The sequence below is a fragment of the Giraffa tippelskirchi genome, chromosome X (genome assembly GCF_054371585.1).
Source record: "Giraffa tippelskirchi isolate mGirTip1 chromosome X, T2T-mGirTip1v1.2.pri, whole genome shotgun sequence".
NCBI lineage: Eukaryota > Metazoa > Chordata > Mammalia > Artiodactyla > Giraffidae > Giraffa > Giraffa tippelskirchi.
Window position 1 is genome coordinate 38,467,420 of NC_137289.1, and position 23,760 is coordinate 38,491,179.

The window sequence follows — 23,760 nt, forward strand, 5'->3', positions numbered from 1 at the left end:
GGCACAAAGGCTGCTCTTTGAACCAGGAGCCGCAAAGTCAGCTTTACTCACACCTGCTCTAACTACCCCCTGTGCTACCTCCCATAGGCAGAGAGCTCCAGGCCAGGCGCCCCTAACTTAATAGACCCTTTCCCCTCACAGGGAGCCACTCAGGAAGATTCTACCTAAGTCATCAAGAGTCTTATCTCTCAGTAGGGTAAAATACCTGTGGCCACTGTGACATGACTTTTCAGATACTGACACACAGGGAAAGGTCCCTGCAGATCCACCTCTATCAGGAGAGACGCTGCTCTGATGCTGCTGGAAGGTCCCTAGTCCGGGTGATACGTAGAAAAGGCCCTTGACACAAGCTTCCCGGATTTCTGTAGATGTAGAGAATAAGGATGGAATGGAAAAGTGGACTGTAGAGACACACTTGATGGGAGACAAATCGTGCGCTGTCAACACCAAGATGATTAGTGGGCAGGCCTTACGACGGCAAACCAGCTACCTGACCAAAAGCTTTCTCTTTCAGCAGAACCGAAGCCCAAGATCCACCCATGTGCCTCCTGCTCTCTGGCCTTCTCTAGTCAGAAATTCCTCAGCGAACATGTCCAACGCAATCACCCCTCTCAGACCCTCCTGAGACCATCTGCAAGAGACCACCTCCAAGCAGAGGATCACTGCCCAGGCAATCAAAATCAGCAGCAGCGATATTCTGATCCGCACAGCCCGAGTGACAAACCTGAGGGTCGCGAGGCCAAGGAAAGGCCCCAACCTTTGCTGAAAAGCAAAAGGCTGAAAGAGGATTTCAAGGGCCTCTTCCTACTCGTCCTAGGGACAAATGGGGGGCTCTGGGATGCATGAGAGAATGACGGAAGAGCCCACCACAAGCCAGAAACTGAATCCAGAGGACACAGGCAAATTATTCATGGGGGCAGGGGTCTCGGGGATTATAAAAGCCAAGTGCGGAGAGTGTGGGCAAGTCTCCAAGGATAGGTCAAGTCTCATCACAAACCAGAGGACACACACAGGGGAGAAGCCCTATGTGTGCAGGGAGTGTGAGTGAGTCATGACCAACAAACCACATCTTAGCCACAGGAGGATTACTGCAGCCGCCCCATGCCTCAGCTCTAAGGGGGCCTCAGAGGAGGTCTATGACCCTTTACTGTCCCCAAGAGTATGAGAAGAGACTTCCCAGGTGGTCTAGTGGCCAAGACTCCAATGCAGAGACCCATGTTCAATACCTCATTAGGGAACTAGCTCCCACATGCTGCAACTAAGACACAGTGCAGCCGAATAAATTAATACATAAATAAATATTTTAAAGAAAAAGTGTGATAAGCCCAGAATTAATTGATTAAACAGACCTTCCACTTTCATGACAGGAGAGGAGGTAGATAAACAGCAGAGGGTTTCTTAAGTGTTCTGGAGATGTTCATGCCAATTGCCTTTGTGGGTTTTTTGTACTCCTAATAAATTTTGTCTCCAAACAAATCTGAAGCCCAGACTACGTACTTATTCCCCGCTTATTACTGAGAGCAGTGGGGTCCAGTGGTAGCTGAACCCCTGGGAAGGCATAATTCTGGAGCCAACTCAGTTAGGTCATGGAACAGTCAGTTCCTGGGTCCAGGGAGAGGAATCTAGGGTTTGAGACAGACTCACCAGGGAAGAGAATTTCCCGGCCTCCTGGGAAGTGTGGCCTCTCCTCCTTATAGACCACGACTCTCCTTTGGCCTCTCCTGGTTGCCCTCTGGTTTCCTCTGGCTTCTGTGGCCTCAGAGGTGAAGGCCTCGTGCACGTGTGTGTGCGCATGTGCGTGTGCCTTGCTCAGCCTGGGCCATCTGGTCTTTGCTGCTCCCCCAGGGTCATCACAGCATCTGGACTCCAGATTCGACCACAGGGGTCCAGTTTTCAGCCCTGCCCTCAGCAGCTGTGCGACCTGGGGCAAGATGCTCAACCTCTCTGTGTCTCTATTCTCATCTGTGATACACGGTGGAGGCAGCAGCATTTTAGTCTTATGCATAAGCACAGGGAGAATCTGGCAGAGGCTGGCTGAGAATGCAAGCCCCACCTTTGCTGTTCCTTGTGATGTTTTCTTTAACCTTTTATTATTTTTTAATTGAAGAATAATTGCTTTACAGAATTTTGTTTTCTGCATGTCCTTCAGCCCCCACACCTTCCAGCTCTTCAGAGCTAGACGAGGAAGGGGCCGTTTAGGCACTCGGCTGCCCTGATGAGTGGGTGTGAGGTCAGGGGTGCTAAGGGAGGGCGACCTCCCTTCCCACCACTGCCATTCCTGCTGAGCTGGGCAGCCCCAGAGCCCCTCCACAGACAGGCAGTGCCGACAGTAGTCCGCCCTGCCGAGAACAGAGCCTGGAGCCGCGTGTGCAGGAAGTCCCTGTCCAGCCCCCATCCCACCCCCACACGCAGGGTCCTCGAAGCCCACACAGCGGCTTCTCTGTGCACGGGCCTCGTACCTGTGTCCACGTGCTCTGGTCAACGCTGTCGCGACCTTGAAATTCTTAACTATGGAACAGTTCATCCTTACACGTCCCTTTTATGAGTAAAGTCTGATGGACCCTGGGGTGTGCTGTGAGCAGAGCAGATACGCACAGCACGGGTCCCAGGGGTGACCAGGCTGCACGAGGGGACAAGGTGGACACAAAGGCCCCCCGGTGAGTGAAGGTGGTGACGGCATCAGGAAGCCACACTTGCTTAGACCCAGAACTGAGCTCTGACACAGAGTGGAGGCAATGGCGTTCTAAAGAGTCGACCACACCCTCCCCTCTGTGAAGGACCTCTGCCCTGGCCTGATCCTTCCAGGATGTGTTCAGGAGGCTGAAGTTCGCCCGGTCACCAGAAGACATCAAGGGGACAGTGGGCTGCGGGACGGGGGGTGGAGGGTGCAAACTCCAGGACTGGGGGCAACAGCCCTCAGTTCCCTCCCTGTGCCAGGCTTCCGAAGCGTCTCTACACGAACCGTGTCAGTAATAACCAGCCACTATTATTTTCTCATTTCTTTCACGCTTTCTTAAAGGATCACGTTTGTCTGTGGCTTGGTTTCCCTACAGGAAGCGAAGCCGTATAGACTCCCCATCTTCTGTGGCTTTAGGCAGGGGCCACGGGAGGGAGAGTTAGGGGTGGTGCAGGCAGAGGGGCTTCAACTGAAATACGGTGGGGACCGAGAAACTTGCAGGGGCTTCTCACCTGCACCTCCCGCCGGAGCTGGGCCTGGAATCCCCTGGAAGCCTGAGCAATTCAAAGCTTCTCCCTCCCCTCTGCTCCCCTCTCTTCCCCTCAAAAAGCTGACTCCTGGGCCAGCCCACAACACCCCCAAATCCCCCATCACCCACAGCCCCTCACAGCCCCTCCCTCACAACAGTGGGACAACCTGCATGGTGGCAGGGATGGTGTGTGACCCCAGAGCTTGGGGTCTCAGCTGATCTTGAGCAAGGGGGCTGGTGCTTTACACAGCCTCCCAGCCCTAGGGAGCTGCCAGCAGCCACAAGCCACGATCTGAAGCGGGGTGGGGGGGGTGGTGGGATGTGAGCTGCCTGAGGTCCCATCCTGTCCCCACGACAGCGGCCAGGCCTCATCTGATACCGTGACTGCTCTGCACGAGCACACAGGACTGTAGCAGTCACGGGGACAGGACAGCCAGCTGCCTCCACCGCAGGCTCCACTCTGACTGCAGCGGTCCCACGGCTGTACCAGCCCCGCCTGCACGCCGCTCTGCTTGTCTGCCAGAGCTCGGGGACCCTGCGTGAGTCGGTGAGGGCAGAGCTCCAGAGGCCAAGCCTGTCTTCAGCCGCCAGACCCACCCTGGTTGCCAGACTCATGAGCCCAACCGGAATCTGAAGCCTTTGGGAGAATGACACCGCAGATGCTGACCTCAGAGCTCAGACTCCTGAAAACTTACTAGACAGGTTGCTTTTAGTCTTTTTTTTAAGTAGGAGGTTGGCAGGAAGGGGAGAGGAGAATGACTTCCTTGGTGGTGCAGTGGTTAAGAATCCAGCTACCAATGCAGGAGACATGGGTTCAATCCCCGATCTGGGAAGATCCCACCTGCCATGGAGCAACTAAGCCCATGCACAACTACTGCAGCCATGAAATTAAAAGACGCTTCCTCCTTAGAAGAAAAGTTATGACCAACCTAGCATATTAAAAAGCAGAGACGTTACTTTGCCAACAAAGGTCCATCAGTCAAGTCCATGGTTTTTCCACTAGTCATGTATGGATGTGAGCGTTGGACTATAAAGAAAGCTGAGCGCCGAAGAATTGATGCTTTTGAACTGTGGTGTTGGAGAAGACTCTTGAGAGTCCCGTGGTCTTCAAGGTGATCGAACCAGTCCATCCAAAAGGAAATCAGTCCTGAATATTTATTGGAAGGACTGATGCTGAAGCTGAAACTCCAGTCCTTTGGCCACCTGATGCGAAGAGCTGACTCATTTGAAAAGACCCTGATGCTGGGAAAGATTGGAGGAGGGAGGAGAAGGGGATGACAGAGGATGACATGGTTGGATGGCATCACTGACTCAATGGACATGAGTTTGAGTAAACTCCGGGAGTTGGTGATGGACAGGGAGGCCTGGTGTGCTGCAGTCCATGGGGTCGCAAAGAGTCGGACACGGTTGAGCGACTGAACTGAACTGATTCTTAAAGATCTTATTCAGAAAATCAAAAGACAAGCCACAATCTGAGAGAGAAGTATTTGCAAAGCTCACATCCGATGAAGGATTTGGACTCAAAATAGACAAAGACCTCTTGAACAACCCCATAAAAAATGAGTAAAGATCTGAACAGACACCCAGCCAAAAAAAAAAAAAAAAAAAAAAATACAGATAGTCAAAAACAAAAGCATGCTCAACATCATACACCATTAGGGAATTACAAATTAAAATCATGAGATATCACATCACACATGTTATTAGGACCCCGTCATACCAATTACTGGAGGCTGAGGAACAGCAGGAATGCCCCCTCACTGCTGGTGGGACACATGCACAGCCACTTTGTAACACAGTTGGGCAGTTTTCTCTGAAGCTAAACAAACCTCACCTTGGGATCCAACAATTGCTATTTCCAGTATTTAAGAAACTGCTTTGAAAAATCCATGCCCAAATGCAAACAAAGATGAACTTATGCACAGCAGCACTATTCATAGTAGTTAAAAACTTGAGGGCAAGTAGAGTAGGCCACCCCAAAATAAGCCTATCTGGTGTGAGGATTATTTACGTTGGCTTAGAGGAAAAAAAAAAAAAAGAGAGGACTCTCAGTAAACTAAGTAGCAATTGCCTTTTGTGAAGGACATTTACAACAGAGAAATCTCTGCATTTAAGGCTTGCCCCTGTTTGCACCAGAAATAGAAGGATAATTAACTCAAGTAACTCATCAATGGGAAGGTCCCATCTTAAATCTACCAACAATCATCCTTCTTTACTGTGTCTTGCATGATAACTTTCCATAAGTGGCTTCTCCCATTCCCCAAGGTCTTACTTCTGTCTTCAGCTGAAGAAGGTATTTAAGGTGATGGCTTAGGACATTTCAGGGACTGACTCAGTTTTCTTGGGTAGCTCCCCTGTATACAGTAGGCATTTGTTGTTTTAGTCACTAAGTCATGTTCAACTCTGGGATCCCATGGGCTGTAACCCCCCAGGCTCCTCTGTCTATGGGATCCCTCGGGCAAGAATACTGGAGTGGGCTGCCAACTCCTTCTCCAGGGGATCTTCACAACCCAGGGATCAAACCCGTCTCTCCTGTTTTGCAGGCGGATTCTTTACCACTAAGCCACCAAGGAAGCATAGAGGAGGTATGCTTCTGTTTTTTCTCCTGGTGATTTGTCTTTATTATGTAAGGGCAGAATGAAAATTGTTTTTCCTCCCATACACATGCAATGGAGTATTACTCAGCAGTAGAAAGGAATGAACCACCAACCCTCAAAAGGCATGGTTAATGTCACTTGCATATTACTCAGTGAAAGAACGCAGTCTGAAGAGACAGCGTGCAGCATGACCTCATTTATGAGGGATGGGCTCGGTTTGGTGGGTCCTCCCGTTTCCTGGATCTCAGAGGGAGCAGGCTCCAGGGGGCCGTGGAGCAGGTATGTGGAGTTCTGCTGCAGATAAGAAATCCAAACTGAAATAGAGGTGAATATCTTATGATTTCTCCAAAATAGTTACAGAACAATCAACTGGAAACCACATAAAATGAAATGACTGCAAACACAAACTGTAAAACTTACACCAAATTCACTCAGATTTATTTAAACTGCAAAACAATCAAAATTACATGTATACATAAGAAAATATACATGACCTTGGCGTTGGTCTGCAGATCATGAGCTCTGAGTTTTAACACAGAAAACGCCAATATACAAAAGAAAAAAATATTGTGGACTTTATAAAATTAAAGATTTCTCCCCTGAAAGACCTTATTCAGAAAGTCTAAAGACAAGCCACAAACTGGGAGAAAAATATTTGCAAACACATATCTAATAAAGGATTTGGACCTAAAATAGACAAAGACCTCTAAAACAGCCCCAGTTAAAAAAAAAAAAAAAAAGAAAGAAAGAAAGGGTGAGGATCTAAACAGAAACACCTGGCCAAAGGAGATATGCAGATGCTACATATCATACAAAAATTATACAAAAAGTATCATACTACTAGGGAATAACAATGAAAATCATGAGATAACACACCGCACCTATTAGCACTGCTGTGCTCTGAATATATGACAGTAGCGATTGCTGGAGGGTGAGGAACAACAGAAGCTCTCCTTCAGTGCTGGTGGTGTTGCAGGAAGGGGGACCCCTTCCAGGCCCTGAAACTGGGCTCTTGTCTAACACTCGGAAATGAATTGTCCGAGGAGACACACGTGCTGACAAAGAAAGAGATTTTATTGGGAAGGGCGCCCAGTTGGAGAGCAGTAGGGGAGGGGAACCCAGATTTTATGGTGATGGGATTCGTTTCTGGATTGTCTTTAGCCAGTCATTCTGACTCAGAGTCCTGCCTGGTGGTGCTGAAGGAGGAAAGTAGGCCGAACAGATTCCATCTTGAAAATCAGTCTCCATCTTGAAGCCACTGTGAACTTTGGACTATATGCCTGGGTGCTCACCTGATGGACACTAAATTATGTGCCCACTACCCATGCAACGACATAACAATTGGAAAACCGACCCCCGGATAAAAGGCCTTCAGGATTCGTACCGAGACATCCCGTCACCAAGGGAGTGTACTAATTTACCCCAAAGCAAAACAAATTCTCTGTACAATACGTATTGATATCTGTTACCCTGTTTATCCAACTAAGACTTACTGCATATAAATCATAGCTAGCAGTAGCAGCAGTAGCCTTGATTGTATCTCTCCTTTACACTATCCAGACTAGTTTCAAGGGATCTGGGGATGTGGGTTTGGGCACGTACACTTATGGTATATACGGTTGTCACCAAAACTGGTCGGGGTCCTTGGCTAAGAGGAGACTGTGCCTTGAACCCACCAGGGTAATAAATTGCACTCCACTATTTGCGTTGTCCTTCTGAGTGAGTTTGCTTCCCGGAGAGCGTGGCTACAACAGTGCACACCCTGTTCTGCCAAGATGGATGCCAGCGTGGATTCTGGGAGGTGGTCGGACACGTGGTGTCTCCTTTTGACCTTTCCCGAACTCTTTCGGTTGGTGGTGGCTTATGAGTTCCGTGTTCCTTACCAGGACCTCCAGTCGTAAAACAACTCATGCATATGGTTACCATGGTGCCTGGGCAGGGTGGACGGTTTCAGTCAGGGTGCCTCCCCTAACAGTGGGATGCATGAACAGCCACTTTGTAAGACAGCCGGGCAGTTTTTTCCAAAGCTAAACAAGTCTCACCTTGGGATGCTCAGTATTTCGTCAACCGCTCTGAAAACCTCTCTCCAAATTCAAACAAGGATGAAATTATGCACAGCAGCACTATTCATAATAGCTAAAAACTTGCACAAATAGGGATATCCTTCAATAGATGAATGCACAAGCAAAGTGGGATACATCCATGTCAAGGCAAATAGAATATGCCACCCCAAAATATGCCTTTCTGGCATAAGGAATATTTCAGTCTCATTAAAAACAAACAAACAAACAAAACCCAGGAATCTCAGAAAACTGTATGGAGATTCCTTGGCTGTGAAGGACATTTACAATAGAGAAATTTCCATATTTAGGGGCTGTCCCTCTTTGCACCAGAAATAGAAGGACGATTAAACCTCAAGTAGCTCTTTTCGAAGGGAGGAGCCCTGACTTAAATCTGCAAACAGTCATACCCTTCTTTACTGTGTTTTGCCTGATAACCTGCCAAAACTGGCTCCCCCTCCCCCAAGGACTTTCTCCTATTGTTTTTCTCTGAAGATAGTATTTTAAATAATGGCCTTGGACGTTGCAGGGAGTACCTCACTTTTTCTGGGTAGCTCCTGTATATATAGGAGGTGTGTGCTTAGTCGCTCAGTCATGTCTGACTCTTTGCGACTCCATGGACTGTATAACCTGCCAGGCTCCTCTGTCCAGGGGGTTCTCCAGGCAAGAATACTGGAGTGCGTTGCTGTGCCCTCCTCCATGGGAATCTTCCCAACCCAGGGATCGAACCCAGGTCTTCCGCATTGCAGGTGGATTCTTTACCATCGGAGCCGCCAGGAAAACCCATACAGGAGGTATACAGGTTATTAAACTTCTGGTTTTCTCCTGGGAATCGGTTTCTTCTTTTTTACAGGGGAAGTCTCTACCAAGAATCTGGAACGGTAGAAGGAAAATTGTTTTTCTTTACAAGCATATGCAATGGAACACTGCTCAGCAATAGAAAGGAATGAACCATCAACTCATACATTGTTAGTGACAGAATCCAGCCTAAAGAAGCTGCACACACTATTGAACTCAACGAGGCAGCAGTTGTAACCAGGGAGGGTTAATTTTAAATTTACACTGGATCTACGACTTTAACCCTTTTTTATTATACTAAATATACATAATGGCCTGCCTCTGGGAGATAATCTGAGCCCCCTATGAAGGACTGTAAGGAAGTGAGACTAACACATCCCCCTGCCTGAGGCTTGCCATTCTAGGAGACATCTGCAAGGATTGAAAAGTCTTTTTGCTTTGTTTTCTCACCTCCCTCATTTCTGATCCATAAAAGAGCCTGGGCATCCGGCCCTGACAAGATGGATATTTTGAGGCACTAGCCTGCCGTCTTCTCCGTCAGCTGGCTCCCCAATTAAAGTCTCTTCCTTGCCTCAACACCTCGTCTCTTGGATTCACTGGCCTGTTGTGCGACGAGCCGAGTGAGCTTGGACTTGGTAACACGGTGAGCAGGGCATGAAGCAGGATCTTAACTCCCTGCTCAGGAACTGAACCTGGCCAGCCTGGATGAAAACCAGGAATCCTAGACACCAGAGCAGCAAGGGCTACAGGCTAGAAGATATTTTCCCTTGACTCTTTGTCCCAGGGAAAAATGCATTTATCCCGGAGGCAGAAACTGTAAATGCAAGTATGAAATTCATTATTACAGACATAGACAAGTGGGAGAGCACATAGAGAAACAATTTGTTTAGTTGAGACAGAAGCAAAGCAGAGATGCACATCTGGAGAGAAAGTGTGTGGGCAGCCCCCCTGGTGAGGAGGAGCACAGTAAAGAGGCGGTTAAGTCATTAATACGGGTCAGTTTTTCCGGGTCTTTGTCTTCCTTCAGCCAGTTATCTGGTTTCTTTTTCAACCTGATCTATGCTGGGACCCTCCCCTTGGTATGCACACACCCCTCAGGCAAGATGGATCTCGAAGTGAAGGCTTCTGGGAGGCGCAAGACTCATTATGGCCTGGCATTGTCCCCAGACTTTTAACCCACAGAGAGCCTTCCTGTGCATGTGTAGTGTCTCCTTTGTCCCAAAAGAGGGGGAGCAGCGATTCCTGAATCCTTTTCTCACACAGGGTTTTGCCCCTCTTTGTCCTTGCCTTGACTATTACCTTGACTATTGCCATGACTGTTACTTTAAGGTGTTTCCAAGAGACAAACCCTGGCTGTTTACCCTGTTTCTCTTGTTACTTACATTTCAGAGGGCAAACAGGAGGCTGATTGTAAATGCCTTAACCGGAGTCCAGCTATCTCTTGTCTCAGGAAATGCTAACAGTTGTGAGTATCCAGCTGAAGCCCACTTCTTCATGCCCCGTGAAATGCAAACAGGAGGCCAGTTGCTAGTGTCTAACCTGGAGCCCAGCTATCTCCTACATCATTATGACCCCATTTATGACATGCTGGATGAGGCAAAGCTACACAGATAATAAGCAGATCATGGGGTGGGGGTTTAAAGGATTCCATGTGATACTTTAGAATGGATACCTGTCACTATGCATTTGTCTAAGCCTGCAGATTTGTATCGGAGAAGGCAATGGCAACCCACTGCAGTCTTCTTGCCCGGAGAATCCCGGGGACGACGGAGCCTGGTGGGCTGCCGTCTATGGGGTCGCACAGAGCCGGACACGACTGAAGCGACTTAGCAGCAGCCGCAGCAGCAGATTTGTATAGCCCAAGGGGTCGATTATAATCCATTTGATTTTAGTTATTTGGGGTGTAGGAGTGGAACACACAACGTGACATCGCATCTAACTGTAATAGAACTACATAAAAAAACCTCACTGCACAGGATGAGGCAGAAGGTGCTGACAACTTTGGAAATGAGCAGAATCTGTAGACTAAAGGCAAAATGGAGCTTTCATAAGCAGTGGGCTTTATTTTACAGAGGTCTTTCCAGGGTGTGGTAGCTAAGACTGCTCAAACCTCTGAACATGTCATCTGGAAAGGAGCAACACACAGAGACACGGCGGCTGGTGGGCGTCGGGTTCCTCACTGTGGGACTGACAGTGACACAGAAAGGAAGAGAGGGCCTCTGCCCTGGTGACCCTGGATCTGGGCTTCCTGGGAGGATGACGTGGGGAGCTGACTGGCTGGGGAAACGCACAGACCTCTGCACTGGGAAGGCCCTGCACAAGTGGGAACCTCATGCCCCATGTTTCCCCCATACCCGCTGGAAACACTCAGCCCTCCATGATCTGCGAGGTGCAGATTTTAAGACATTCTTGACCCCAGGCAGGTACAGGAGTGTGAGGGTCTTACTTACCCCTAAGCTGTCCCAGAAGCCAGGCCCTGGAGCCTGGAGCCAGGATGGGGATGCCTGGGCCTCTAGCCAGCAGCTGGTTGGAAGGAGGAGCCAGTCCTGAGGGCAAGAGCTCCCTGTCGTCTGTGAGCCCCGGTGCCCTGACTCATCCCCAGTGGGGACACGGGCGGGGCCTGCAGTGGTTCTGTTTTCCCCAGGGACTCTTTGATGAAAAGGCTCCCCGGGTGGTTCAGTGGTAAAGAACCCACCTGCCAATGCAGGAGACGTGGGAGAAGGGGATTCGATCCCTGGGTTGGAAAGATTCTCTGGAGGAGGAAATGGCAGCCCACTGCAGTATTCTTGCCTGGAAAATCCTATGGACAGAGGAGCCTGGTGGGCTACAGTCTATGGGGTCGCGAAGAGTCGGACACAACTGAGTGACTTCACTTCACTTTTCACTTCACATTCTGTCCCTAAATAGCAAGTTCCAATCTCCATATTAGGCAAGGTGGGCAATCAAAAGACCCCCAACCAATGAGAACACCATCCCATCTCATAGGAACTTTCTTTGTCCTGAGACTATAACCATTGGGTGCAAGCCCAGGAAAGAGATCAGCTCTTCCTGGTCAGTCAGGAAGTCTGCCCGCTGGCTCATCAGTGGCCCTCCCTACCTCAGTCCTCTGTTCTCAGCAAATTCTCTCTTCTAAAATACCGTCTGCTCTGCCTGTGTGTCTCTCTGTCTCTCTCCCTGCCATGTAAGGACACAGTGTTGCACATATTATCCTTTGCTTACCCTCACAACGCTCCCTTGCCCTTGTAGTTACATATCAGAAAGGCCGCAGAGTAACTGAACTGCTAGACTCAATTACTGGGCTATTAACACCAGCCTAGGACTGTTTTTGACAAGATCCTAGCACCTCTGTTCCTCATCACTGAGTCCTGACTGCAAGCCCTCGTCTTATATAGGCCCCTGGACTCCTCATGGGAGGGGGTGCAGTTCTCGAAGCATGACCCTACGGGGTTCCCCTCTCCACTGACTGGAAATTTCTTTTAGGAAGTTCTATGTTCTGTAACTTCAGAGTTAAATTGTTATGCCTTCAAAATTTGTATAAGGCATCCAGCACAAACCTTTTTCAATTTATAAATCGAGCCAAAGTAAAATTCCTATTTTTAAGTAAGAGGTTCTGGGATCACCAGAGTAAAGCTGAGGAAGTCAGGCCCTTTTTGCCTCAGTTCAGTTCAGTCACTCAGTCGTGTCCGGCTCTTTCCGACCCCATGGACCGCAGCACACCAGGCCTCCCCGTCCATCACCGACTCCCGGAGCTTACTCAAACTCATGTCCATTGAGTCAGTGATGCCATCCAACCATCTCATCCTCTGTCATCCCCTTCTCCTCCTGCCTTCAATCCTTCCCAGCATCAGGGACTTTCTCAGTGAGTCAGTATTCCCATCAGGCGGCCAAAGTATTGGAGCTTCAACGTCAGCATCAATCCGACCAATGAATATTCAGGACTGATTTCCTTTAGGATGGACTGGTTGGATCTCCTTGCAGTCCAAGGGACTCTCAAGAGTCTTCTCCAACACCACAGTTCAAAACCACCAATTCCACGGCGCTCAGTTTTTTTATGGTCCAACTCTCACGTCCATACACGACTACTGAAAAAACCATAGCTTTGACTAGACAGACTTTTGTCAGCAAAGTATGTCTCTTCTTTTTAATGTGCTGTCTAGGTTGGTCATAGCTTTTCTTCCAAGGAGGGAGTGTCTTTTAATTTCATGGCTGCAATCACCAACTACAGTGATTTGGGAGCTCAAGGTGGGGGTGGGGGGGGAAGCACACTCCCTGCTTCCATCAGTTCCTCATCTATTTGCCATGAAGTGATGGGACCGAATGCCACGTTCTTCGTTTTTGAATGTTGAGTTTTAAGCTAGCTTTTTCAGTCTCCTCTTTCACTTTCATCAAGATGCTATTTAGTTCTTCACTTTCTGCCATAAGGGTGCTGTCATCTGCGTAACTGAGGTTATTCAGGCAGCCTCTCCCTCTCCTGGTGCTGGGAATCCCAGTTCCAGCCTCCTGCCTGAGGATGCAGCCTTCTAACGCCTAAGAACTCCCAGCAGTGCACTGTGGACCCTGAAGGGACTCATCTGGAAGGGAGGTTTGTGAGATGCTGTAGGGGGAAAGGAGTGAGACTCAGGGCCTGTCTTCTTTGCTCAGGCACATTCCGCTCATTTATTGCACAGCCCAGGAAGCCAGCTGGCCCTAAGGCTCCGCTTGCCCCTGGAATCCAAAGGTGGGCCTGGGAAAGTGCTGCCACCTTGTGGCCATTGTCTGTAACTACAACATGACCACAGGCACCTCAGCTCAATCCACAAGGCCTGGGCTTCCCTTCCAGCCAGCTGCCCCCAGGGAATGGCAGCTGATGTTCAGGAAGCCAACTGCCAAAGGAAAATCGCCCTCACACCCTTAAAGGAGAGGAAAGAAAGAAAAAAACAGAAAGCACAGATGCACCCAACCTCCCCCACCAAACAAGGCGCTCAGCATCCCTAATTACCGCAGGAATGCCAATCCAAAGAACAATGGGAAATCACATTGCAACGCTCACAAATGCCAACATGGCAAGGCTATAGGCAATCAACGTGGCAGAGAGTCTGGAGGAAGAAGAACCGCCCTGGACTGCGGGTGGGAGCGCCCATTGACAGCAGCCGCTAGAAGGGAGACGGCAGACTCTGAACGCCTGAAAGAAACACTCTCAAGTCAGGCCTTGTGTCATTCCCGCACCTTGGCCTGTATCCTGAGAGCTCCATCGATCAAAAGGCACATGCACCCCAACAGACCGCCAGCACTGCTTCCTTCAGGAGCCTAGATGCACAACCTGCAAAATCCCCAACGAGAGACTGAAGCTTAAAGAAAATGTTGTGCACAGATCCGGTAGACGGTGTCTCACTCACAGAAAAAATGATACGGGAAGTAGGGAGCTCTAACCCTGGGAGACACGGATGGATGGCCCACGAAGGATCACAGGCCAAGAGTAGTCAGGCAGGCAGAGGAAGAACTGGGTATATGAGGTCTAGTCTAGGCCAAGTGAGGACAGACATAGAAGGCAACAAATTGACATCCCAGAAAGAGACGCTGAGAATTCAAAGTCAAAAAAAGGGTTTTGGAAAGAAAGAAAGAGCACGGCCTGGAACAAATTAGCAGGTAAGTACCCAAAGCGAAAGCAGATCTGTACCTGTAATGAATCACCCACGTGGACTGTACCCTTTCCTCCTCCCTTCCATCCACACAGACATACAACTCTGTAGCTCTAAGAGATGATCCAGTTATCTGTTATCTTCCTGCTTTCCATTGGCAAAAATAAAGTACCTGAGGTAGAAAAGGCATGAAGACCTGATGCTCACCACTCTGCCCGACCTCCTAAGGCAGATAGTCCCCCCAACACCATAGAGAAAACCCACAGATGACTTCATACCTGAATCAGGCGACTGTGCAGTGACAACCGTCACAGCAGGTCAATTAGACTATGCTGCGGGTAGTATTGGCAAGATGTTAAAGAAAAGGGAAGGAAAGCAGTGTCTACTGTATGACGTTCGACCTCCCTAACTTGGGATGCTACCGCATCCCTGGAGGCTGAGCAGGCTTGAGTCCCACTGCTGAACTGGGGTGGGGTCAGAACAGTCTGGCAGTGAACAATTTTTAAAGGTTTAGTGTGTGCTGTGTCAGGCTGGGACAAGATTACATTGTGGGATTGAGGCCGCTAGGAATTTCAAGGCAAAATTAAACCAGTCTTCACCTCTGCTGGTCCTGGGATCTTAGCTCAAGCCTCCTTCCTGACAACGCTGCCTCCTGGAATATAAGCACCCTCAGTAGTGTACTGTGGACCCTGAAAAGATTAGTCTGGATTGGGTGTTTTTATGATGCTTTATGGGGAAATAGTAGTGAGACTCAAGGCCTTTTCTATTTGTTCAGGTAGAATCCAGACAGATAGTTCAGGTAGAATCCAAAAACACAGAAAACTAATTAAACTGGTCACAACAACCACAGCCTTGTCTAACTCAAAGAAACTATGAGCCATGCCATGTAGGGCCACCCGAGACAGACGGGTCATGGTGGAGAGTTCTGACAAAATGTAGTCCACTGGAGATGGGAAAGGCAAACCACTTCAGTATTCTTGCCTTGAGAATTCCATGAACAGTATGAAAAGGCAAAAATATATGACACTGAAAGATAAACTCCCCAGGTCAGTAGGTGCCCAACATGCTACTGGAGAAGAGGAGAGAAATAGCTCCAGGAAGAACGAAGAGACAGAGTCAAAGTGGAAACAATGCCCAGTTGTGGATGTGACTGGTGATGGAAGTAACATCCCATGCTATAAAGAGCAATATTGCATAGGAACCTGGAATGTTAGGTCCATGAATCAAGGTAAATTAGAAGTGGTCAAACAGGGGATGGCAAGAGTGAACATCAACATTTTAGGAATCAGTGAACTGAAATGGACTGGAATGGGCAAATTTAACTCAGATGACCATTATATCTACTACTGTGGCCAAGAATCCCTTAGAAGAATGGAGTAGCCCTCACAGTCAACAGAAGAGTTGGAAATGCAGTACTTGGGTACAGTCTCAAAAATGACAGAATGGGGAACACATGTAAACCCATGGCTGATTCATGTCAATGTATGGCAAAAACCACTACAATATTATAAAGTAATTAGCCCCCAACTAAAATAAATAAATTTATTAAAAAATAAATAAAACCATGTCTACAATCCCCCCCCCCCAAAAAAAATGACAGAATGATTTCTGTTCATTGCCAAGACAAACCATTCAGTATCACAGTTCCAAATCCAGGCCCCAACCAGTAATGCTGAAGAAGCTGAAATTGAATTATTCTATGAAGACCTACAAGATGTTCTAGAACTAATACCCAAAAAAGATGTCCTTTTCATCATAGGGGACTGGAATGCAAAAGTAGGGAGTCAAGAGATACCTGGAGGAACAGGCAAAATTGGCCTGGGAGTACAAAATGAAACAGGGCAAAAGCTAACAGAGTTTTGCCAAGAGAACACACTGGTCATAGCAAACACCCCTTCCAACAACACAAGAGAAGACTCTACACACGGACATCACCAGATGGTCAATACCGAAATCAGATTGATTATATTCTTTGCAGCCAAAGATGGAGAACCTCTATACAGTCAGGAAAAAACAAGACCGGGAGCTGACTGTGGCTCCGATCATGAACTCCTTATTGCCAAATTCAGACTTACATGGAAGAAACTAGGGAAAACCATTAGACCATTCAGGTATGACCCAAATCAAATCCCTTGCAATTCTACAGTGGAAGTGAGAAATAGATTCAAGGGATTAGATCTGATAGACAGAGTGCCTGAAGAACTATGGATGGAGGTTCGTGACACTGTACAGGAGACAGGGATCAAGACCATCCCGAAGAAAAAGAAATGCAAAAAGGCAAAATGGTTGTCTAAGGAGGCCCTAAAAATAGCTGTGAAAAGAAGAGAAGCAAAAGGAAAAGGAGAAAAGGAAAGATATACCCATTTGAATGCAGAGTTCCAAAGAAGAGCAAGCAGAGATAAGAGAGCCTTCCTCAGGGATCAATGCAAAGAAATAGACGAAAACAATAGAATGGGAAAGACTAGAGATCTCCTCAAGAAAATTAGAGATACTAAGGGAATATGTCATGCAAAAATGGGCACAATAAAGGACAGAAATGGTGTGGATCTCACAGAAGCAGAAGATATTAAGAAGAGGTGGCAAGAATACACAGAACTATACAAAAAACATCTTCATGACCCAGATAACCACGATGGTGTGATCACTCATCTAGAGCCAGGCATCCGGGAATGTGAAGTCAAGGGGGCCTTAGGAAGCATTGCTACAAAAAGCTAGTGGGTGTGATAGAATTCCAGTTGAGCTATTTCAAATCCTAAAAGATGATGCTGTGAAAGTGCTGCACTCAATATGCCAGCAAATTTGGAAAACTCAGCAGTGGCCACAAGACTGGAAAAGGTCAATTTTCATTCCAATCCCAAATAAGGGCAAGGCCAAAGAATGTTCAAACTACCGCACAATTGCACTCATCTCACATGCTAGCAAAGTAATACTCAAAATTCTCCAAGCCAGGCTTCAACAGTACATGAACCATGAACTTCCAGATGTTCAAGCTCGATTTAGAAAGGCAGAGGAACCAGAGATGAAATTGCCAACATCCACTGGATCATAGAAAAAGCAAGAGAATTCCAGAAAAACATTTTCTTTATTGATTACGTCAAAGCCTTTGACTGTGTGGATCACAACAAAGTGTGGAAAATTCTTCAAGAGATGGGGATCCCAGACCACCTGAACTGCCTCCTGAGAAGTCTGTATGCAGGTCAAGAAGCAACAGTTAGAACCAGACATGGAACAATGGACTGGCTCCAAATGGGGAAAGGAGTACCTCAAGGCTGTACATTATCACCCTGCTTATTTAACTATATGCAGAGTACATCGTGTGAAATGCTGGGCTGGAGGAAGCACAAGCTGGAATCAAGATTGCCGGGGGAAATATCAATAACCTCAGATACAGATGACACTACCCTTTCAGCAGACAGTGAAGAGGAACTAAAGAGCCTCCTGATGAAAGTGAAAGAGGAGAGTGAAAAAGCGGTCTTAAAACTCAACATTCAAAAAACCAAGACCATGGCATCTGGTCCCATCACTTCATGGCAAATAGATGGGGAAACAATGGAAAAATAACAGACTTTATTTTTGGGGGCTCCAAAATCACTGCAGATGGTGGCTGCAGCCATGAAATTATAAGATGCTTGATCCTTGAAAGAAAAGTTATGACCAACCTCGACAGCATATTAAAAAGCAGAGACAATATTTTGCCGACAAAGGTCTGTCTAGTCAAAGCTATGGTTTTTCCAGTAGTCATGTATGGATGTGAGAGTTGGACCATAAAGAAAGCTGAATGCCAAAGAATTGATGCTTTTGAACTGTGGTGTTGGAGAAGACTCTTGAGAGTTCCTTGGAATGCAAGGAGACCCAACCAGTCCATCCTAAAGGAAATCAGTCCTGAATATTCTTTAGGAGGACTGACACTGAAGCTGAAACTCCAATACTTTGGTAACATGACGCGAAGAACTGACTCATTGGGAAAGACCCTGATGCTGGGAGAGATTGAAGGCAGGAGGAGAAGGGGATGACAGAGGATGAGATGGTTGGATGGCATCACCAACTCAACGGACATGAGTTGGAGCAAGCTCTGGGCATTGGTGATGGACAGGGAAGCCTGGCATGCTGCGGTCCATGGGGTCACAAAGAGTCAGACACGACTGAGCAACTGAACAACAAGATGTGCTACACGTATACGGTAGACTATTTCTCACTCATATAAAACTGCCACTGAAGTTAGGGAATTATGACACTGGTAGTCACAGGGATGGAGTTTGAAGGATCATGCACTAAGGCAGAGGTAGAACATGGTGTATGAGGTATTGTCCAGGTAAACTAAAAAAAAGATGTGCAAGCCAACAAATTTCCAATTCTGAAAGAGACTCTGAGAATTCAAATCAAACAAACGGTTCCAGAAAAAAATTGAAGTGAAGGGATGGGATGCATTAGGAGGTCCATACCTAAATTGACAAGAAATCAATATATGTAACAAGTAATCCACAAGGAAAATCCTCTGCCTTCCTTCCTTCATTCCTTCCTTCAACATATGCACAGAAATCTTTGTCTCTAAGAGATAATTCATCAAATTTATCTCCTATCTTCCTGTTTATATTCACAGAAAAGTGTATCTGATATAAATAACTCACAAGGACCTGATGCTCACCACTCTGCTCAACCTTCTAAGGCAAAAAGTCGGGGGAAAAAAAGTAGAGATTTCATAGATAACTTGCATTCCAGTCCCTATGATGAAAAGGACATCTTTTTTTGGTGTTAGTTCTGGGAGGTCTTCACAGAATCGGTATTTCAGCTTCTTCAGCATTAGAGGTTGGGGCATAGACTTGGATTACTTTGATATTCAATGAATTGCCTTGGAAATGAACAGAGTTCATTCTGTTGTTTTTGAGACTGCAGTCAAGTACTGCATTTCACATTCTTTTGTTGACTATCAGGGCTACTCCATTTCTTCTCAGGGATTCTTGCCCACAGTAGTGGATATAATGGTCATCTGAATTAAAGTCACTCATTCCCACCCATCTTAGTTCACTTACTCCTCAAATGTCAATGTTCACTCTTGCCATCTCCTTCTTGACCACATCTAATTTACCTGGATTCATAGACCTAACATTCCAGGTTCCTATGCAATATTGCTCTTTACAGCATCAGACTTTACCCCCAGACACACCCACAACTGTTTCCGTTTTGACTTAGCCTTTTCATTCCTTCTGGATTTATTTCTTCACTCTTCTCCAGTAGCATATTGGGCACTTACCAACTAGGGGAGTTCATTTTTCAGTGTCGTATCTTTTTGTCTTTTCATACTGTGCAGCTGACTATTAAAGGTCAGCTGAATTGCTAGGCAGTTAATATTCAGGAAGATCCAGCTTTTCGTAGTTGTTCAGTTGCTAAGTCATGTCTGACTCTTTGCAGCACTCTAGGCTTCCCTGTCCCTCACTATCTCTGGGAGTTTGCTCAAACTCACGCCTGTTGAGTGGGTAAAGCCATCCAACCACCTCATCCTCTGCTGCCCCCTTCTCCTCCCATCCTCAATCTTTTCTAGCATCAGGGTCTTTTCCAATGAGTCGACTCTTCGCATCAGGTGGCCAAAAGATTGGAGCTTCAGCTTCAGCCCTTCCACTTCCAATGAATATTCAGAGTTGATTCCACAAGAACTTTCTCTCCTACACATACAAATTATTAGTACACCTCAGCTAAAAAAAAAAAACAAAACAAAACAAAACTCAACAAAAAAATCTGCCAAAGGTCTAAATGCATGTTTCTCTAACGAAGTCATAGAGACGGTCATAAAGCACATGAAAAGATGCTCAGCATCACCAGTTCTCTGAGAAAGGCAAATCAAATGTACACTGAGGCATCACCTCACATTGGTCAGAATGGACACATCAAAAACCTACAACAATATATTCTGCAGAGGGTGTGGAGAGAAAGAAACCCTCCTACACTGTTGGTGGGAATGTAAACGGGTACACCAATTAGGGAGAACATTATGGCGGCTCTTTTAAAAACTAAACATAGAAGTACCCGGTGACCCAGAAATCCAACACCTAGAAGGAGATCCAGAAAAAGAAAGCAACATTTTAAAAGACACCTGCACTCCACAGATCACGGCAGCGCCGGGTCAACAGCCAAGACGGGGGAGCGACTTCAATGAGCAAGGACAGACAGACAGACACAGAGAATGAGGTACATACACAGCCAAGACAGGGGGCAACTTAAGTGAGCAATGACAGACAGACGGACACAGAAAATGACGTACATATACACTGGGTACAACAGACAGACAGAGGAGCGACTTCAGTGAGGAAGGACAGACCGATGGATGCAGAAAATGAGGCACATACACAGCCAAGACAGGGGGGCAACTTAAGTGAACAAGGACAGACAGACGGATCCAGAAAATGAGGCACATATACACAAGGCGATATTGCTCAGACATAAAGAAGGATGAAATAACGCCATTTCCAGTTACAGGGAAGAAATTAGAGGTGATCAAACTAAGTGAAATAACTGAGAAAGGGAAAGTCAGATAATAGAGAGTATCGCTTCTGTGGAATCTAAAAATGGATACAAATGAATGTCATTACAAAAGGCAAACAGATTCACAGACTCAGAAACTTACAGAAAGGTGGCAAAACGGAAAGGTGGCAGGGGGCGGGGGGAGTAATTAGCTGGTACAGATCAAGATTTACATGTCAAAACTGGTGCAGTTGTTGTTGTTTAGTTGCTCAGTCGTGTCCGACTCTTGGCAACCCCATGGACTGTAGCCGGCCAGGCTCCTTTGTCATGGGAGTCTCTAGGCAAGAATACTGGAGTGGTTTGCCATTTCTTTCTCCAGGGGGTCTTCCCAACCCAGAAATTGAGCCCAGGTCTCCTGAAAGTCTCCTGCATTGCAGGTGGATTCTTTTACCACTGAGCGAGCAGGGAAGCCATAAAACAGGTGCTGAAGGGCTCTAAATAGTCACAAGTGTGACGGGGCTTTAAATGACATCTGCCCTCAAGAAACGTCGCGGGGCATTTCATCAGAAAAGAATTCCAAACAGCACCGAGATTCAAGAAGCCATTTTCAAGAGGTAAATTGTACTCACAAAGGATGAAAATAATAAAAGCACATGGAAAGATACTCCACACCAATAGTTTTTAAATCAATGCCAATCATAACTACCATAAGGTATCACCTCACGCTGGTCACAATGGCCATCATCAAAATGATCTACAAAGAATAAAGATAAAATAGATAAATAAAATAAAAGATCTGCAAAGAATATACAGAAAATGAAATCTTCCTACAATCTTGTTTGAGAATGTAAATGGTGAAGCCCCTATGGACAACAGCATGGAGCTTCCAAGAAACACAAGACATAGAGGTATCATATGACCCCGCAATCCCACTCATGGGCTTGGGTCCAGAGAAAGTGAAGTGTAATTAGCTCAGTCATGTCTGACCCTTTGCAACCCCATGGACTATACAGCCCATGGAATTCACTAGGCCAGAACACTGGAGTGGGTAGCCTTTCCCTTCTCCAGGGGATCTTCCCAACCCAGGGATCAAACCCAAGTCTCCCTCATTGCAGGCGGATTCTTTACCAGCTGAGCCACAAGGGAAGCGCAGGTCCACAGAAAATCACCATTCAAAATGACACATGCCCCTTGATTTTCAGGGCAGCACTATTTCAATAGGCAAGACATGGCATCCACCAAAAGGTCCACTGACAGAATAATGAAGACTAGGGGGTACATCTATACACTGGAATACTACTCAACCATAAAATAGAATGAAATAAGGATGCTGTCAGCAGCATGGATGGACTAAGAAATCATCCCAGGAAGTGAGGGAACTCAGACAGAAAGATAAATATCGTGAGATATCACTTACAGGTGCAATCTATAAATTCATACCAATGACTTAATGTACAAAACAGACTTCACAGCCTGAGAAAATCAAACTATGATTATCAAAAGAAAGTTAGAAAGAAGGGATAATTAAGAGTTTAGGATTAACGATACAGACTAATATCTAACAAATTAATAATCAAATAGGACCTAGTGAATAGAACAGGGAACTCTGTTGAACAGACTGTAATAATCTATACGAGGAAAAACATGGAAAAAGAATAGATACGCTTCTATGTAAAATCAAATTAAGTTCCTGTACCGCTAAAACTAACAAAACAATGGAAATCAACTTGACTCCAATAGGAAATAAAAATTAAATTACCTGAAATCCATCTAGGGAACCCCAGACAGTGGCGACCCTATTGATTAGATATGTGATATGCTATGACATTAATATGACACCACCAAATGTTTTCACCCAGTAGAACACAGAGCAGCAACCCATTCAAAGGTGCCTGACCTCATGTGAATGTCCCAAGATGAAGAGAAGAAAAAGGACCACAGGTTAATCAGGGCAACACCCTCAATTCAGATGTTGGGAATCTCCGAGGGGCAAGAGCAGACACAGGGTCTCCGGGTACGGGATCCGGACCCACGTGGATGGGGTGAGACCCACACAATCCCCGGCCCCTGCATCTGGGGTCGCACGACTCTTGGTTAGGACACCAGGTCTCTGCTGGCTGAGCCCCTAAGGCGGAAACGAGTGGGTTCCTGGAGCCTCCTGGGATGGTAGAAAGAAGCGTAGGGTCTCCTCTCCCCACACTTGTCCCAGGGAAGTCCTCCTCTCCCACCCTTCGGTTCTGTCTGATACTGTTTTTACAGCTGTCACGATAATGTTGAACACACTACCTTGGTTCCAGCGGGCTCGGTCCTTTGTTTTCCCACTGAGGTGTTGAGAAAACACACCAGGCACGGGGCTAGGAGACGAGGGGCAGGTCTGGTCTCTGCTGAGCAGGGATGGGCGACCGGAAGGCGATCACAGGGGCAACCTCACCTGCTGCCCGTTGGTTTTTTGCCTCATCCCAGTACCCTGGAATCAATTTACCAGGTGAACCTGCCTTCCTACTCAAATTGAAGGTGCTGGAAAATGGGACTAATTACCAGGTAGCCCACCTGAGGTGTCTCTATGAGCCCCAGGGCAGGTGAACCTGGCAGGAGGAAAGACTAAGAGCCCTACTGCAGCCCTGACCCCTGGGAGGACCATGGAACCCCACTCAGAGGAGGGCACGTTACCCAGAGAAGCCCACCTCAGCTCCAGACCCCAGGCCTCTGAGCACTGACATTCAGACACAGGCACGGAGTTTTCCAGGACAGAGGACAGGCCCAGTCTGCACCCAGGTCTCCACATCCTAGTGCACACAGAACATGGTCGCTGTCAATATTCCCACACTATCTCAATAGGCAAGACATGGAATCACTGTAGAAAGCACGCAGTCTTGTCTAAACATAATCAGTGCAGACGGCATTGAAAAGTCAAAGTGTTCATCATTCAGACATGTCTGACTGTTTGTGATCACATGCACTGTACCCCTCCAGCCTCCTCTGTCCATGGGATTCTCCAGGCTAGGATGCTGGAGTCGCTTGCCAT

The 23,760-nt window shown here is 47.0% G+C and overlaps 1 protein-coding gene across 23 annotated transcripts in view; it reads left to right on the forward strand.

The window, feature by feature from the left end:
* Positions 1–7,504, forward strand: part of LOC145536441 (histone-lysine N-methyltransferase PRDM7-like) — a 50,017-nt gene extending 42,513 nt beyond the window's left edge. For 11 of the 23 annotated variants that reach the window (XM_081565843.1, XM_081565839.1, XM_081565845.1 and 8 more), the window contains one exon: positions 518–1,476. In XM_081565843.1, the coding sequence (XP_081421969.1) occupies positions 518–625 (108 nt within the window). In that variant the 3' untranslated portion in view covers positions 626–1,476. Of the gene's footprint in view, positions 1–514; positions 1,477–5,749; positions 5,792–6,964 lie in introns of those variants that run through there. The other 12 variants (XM_081565828.1, XM_081565833.1, XM_081565824.1 and 9 more) reach the window with 2 other exon arrangements.
* Positions 7,505–23,760: the final 16,256 nt, after the last annotated feature.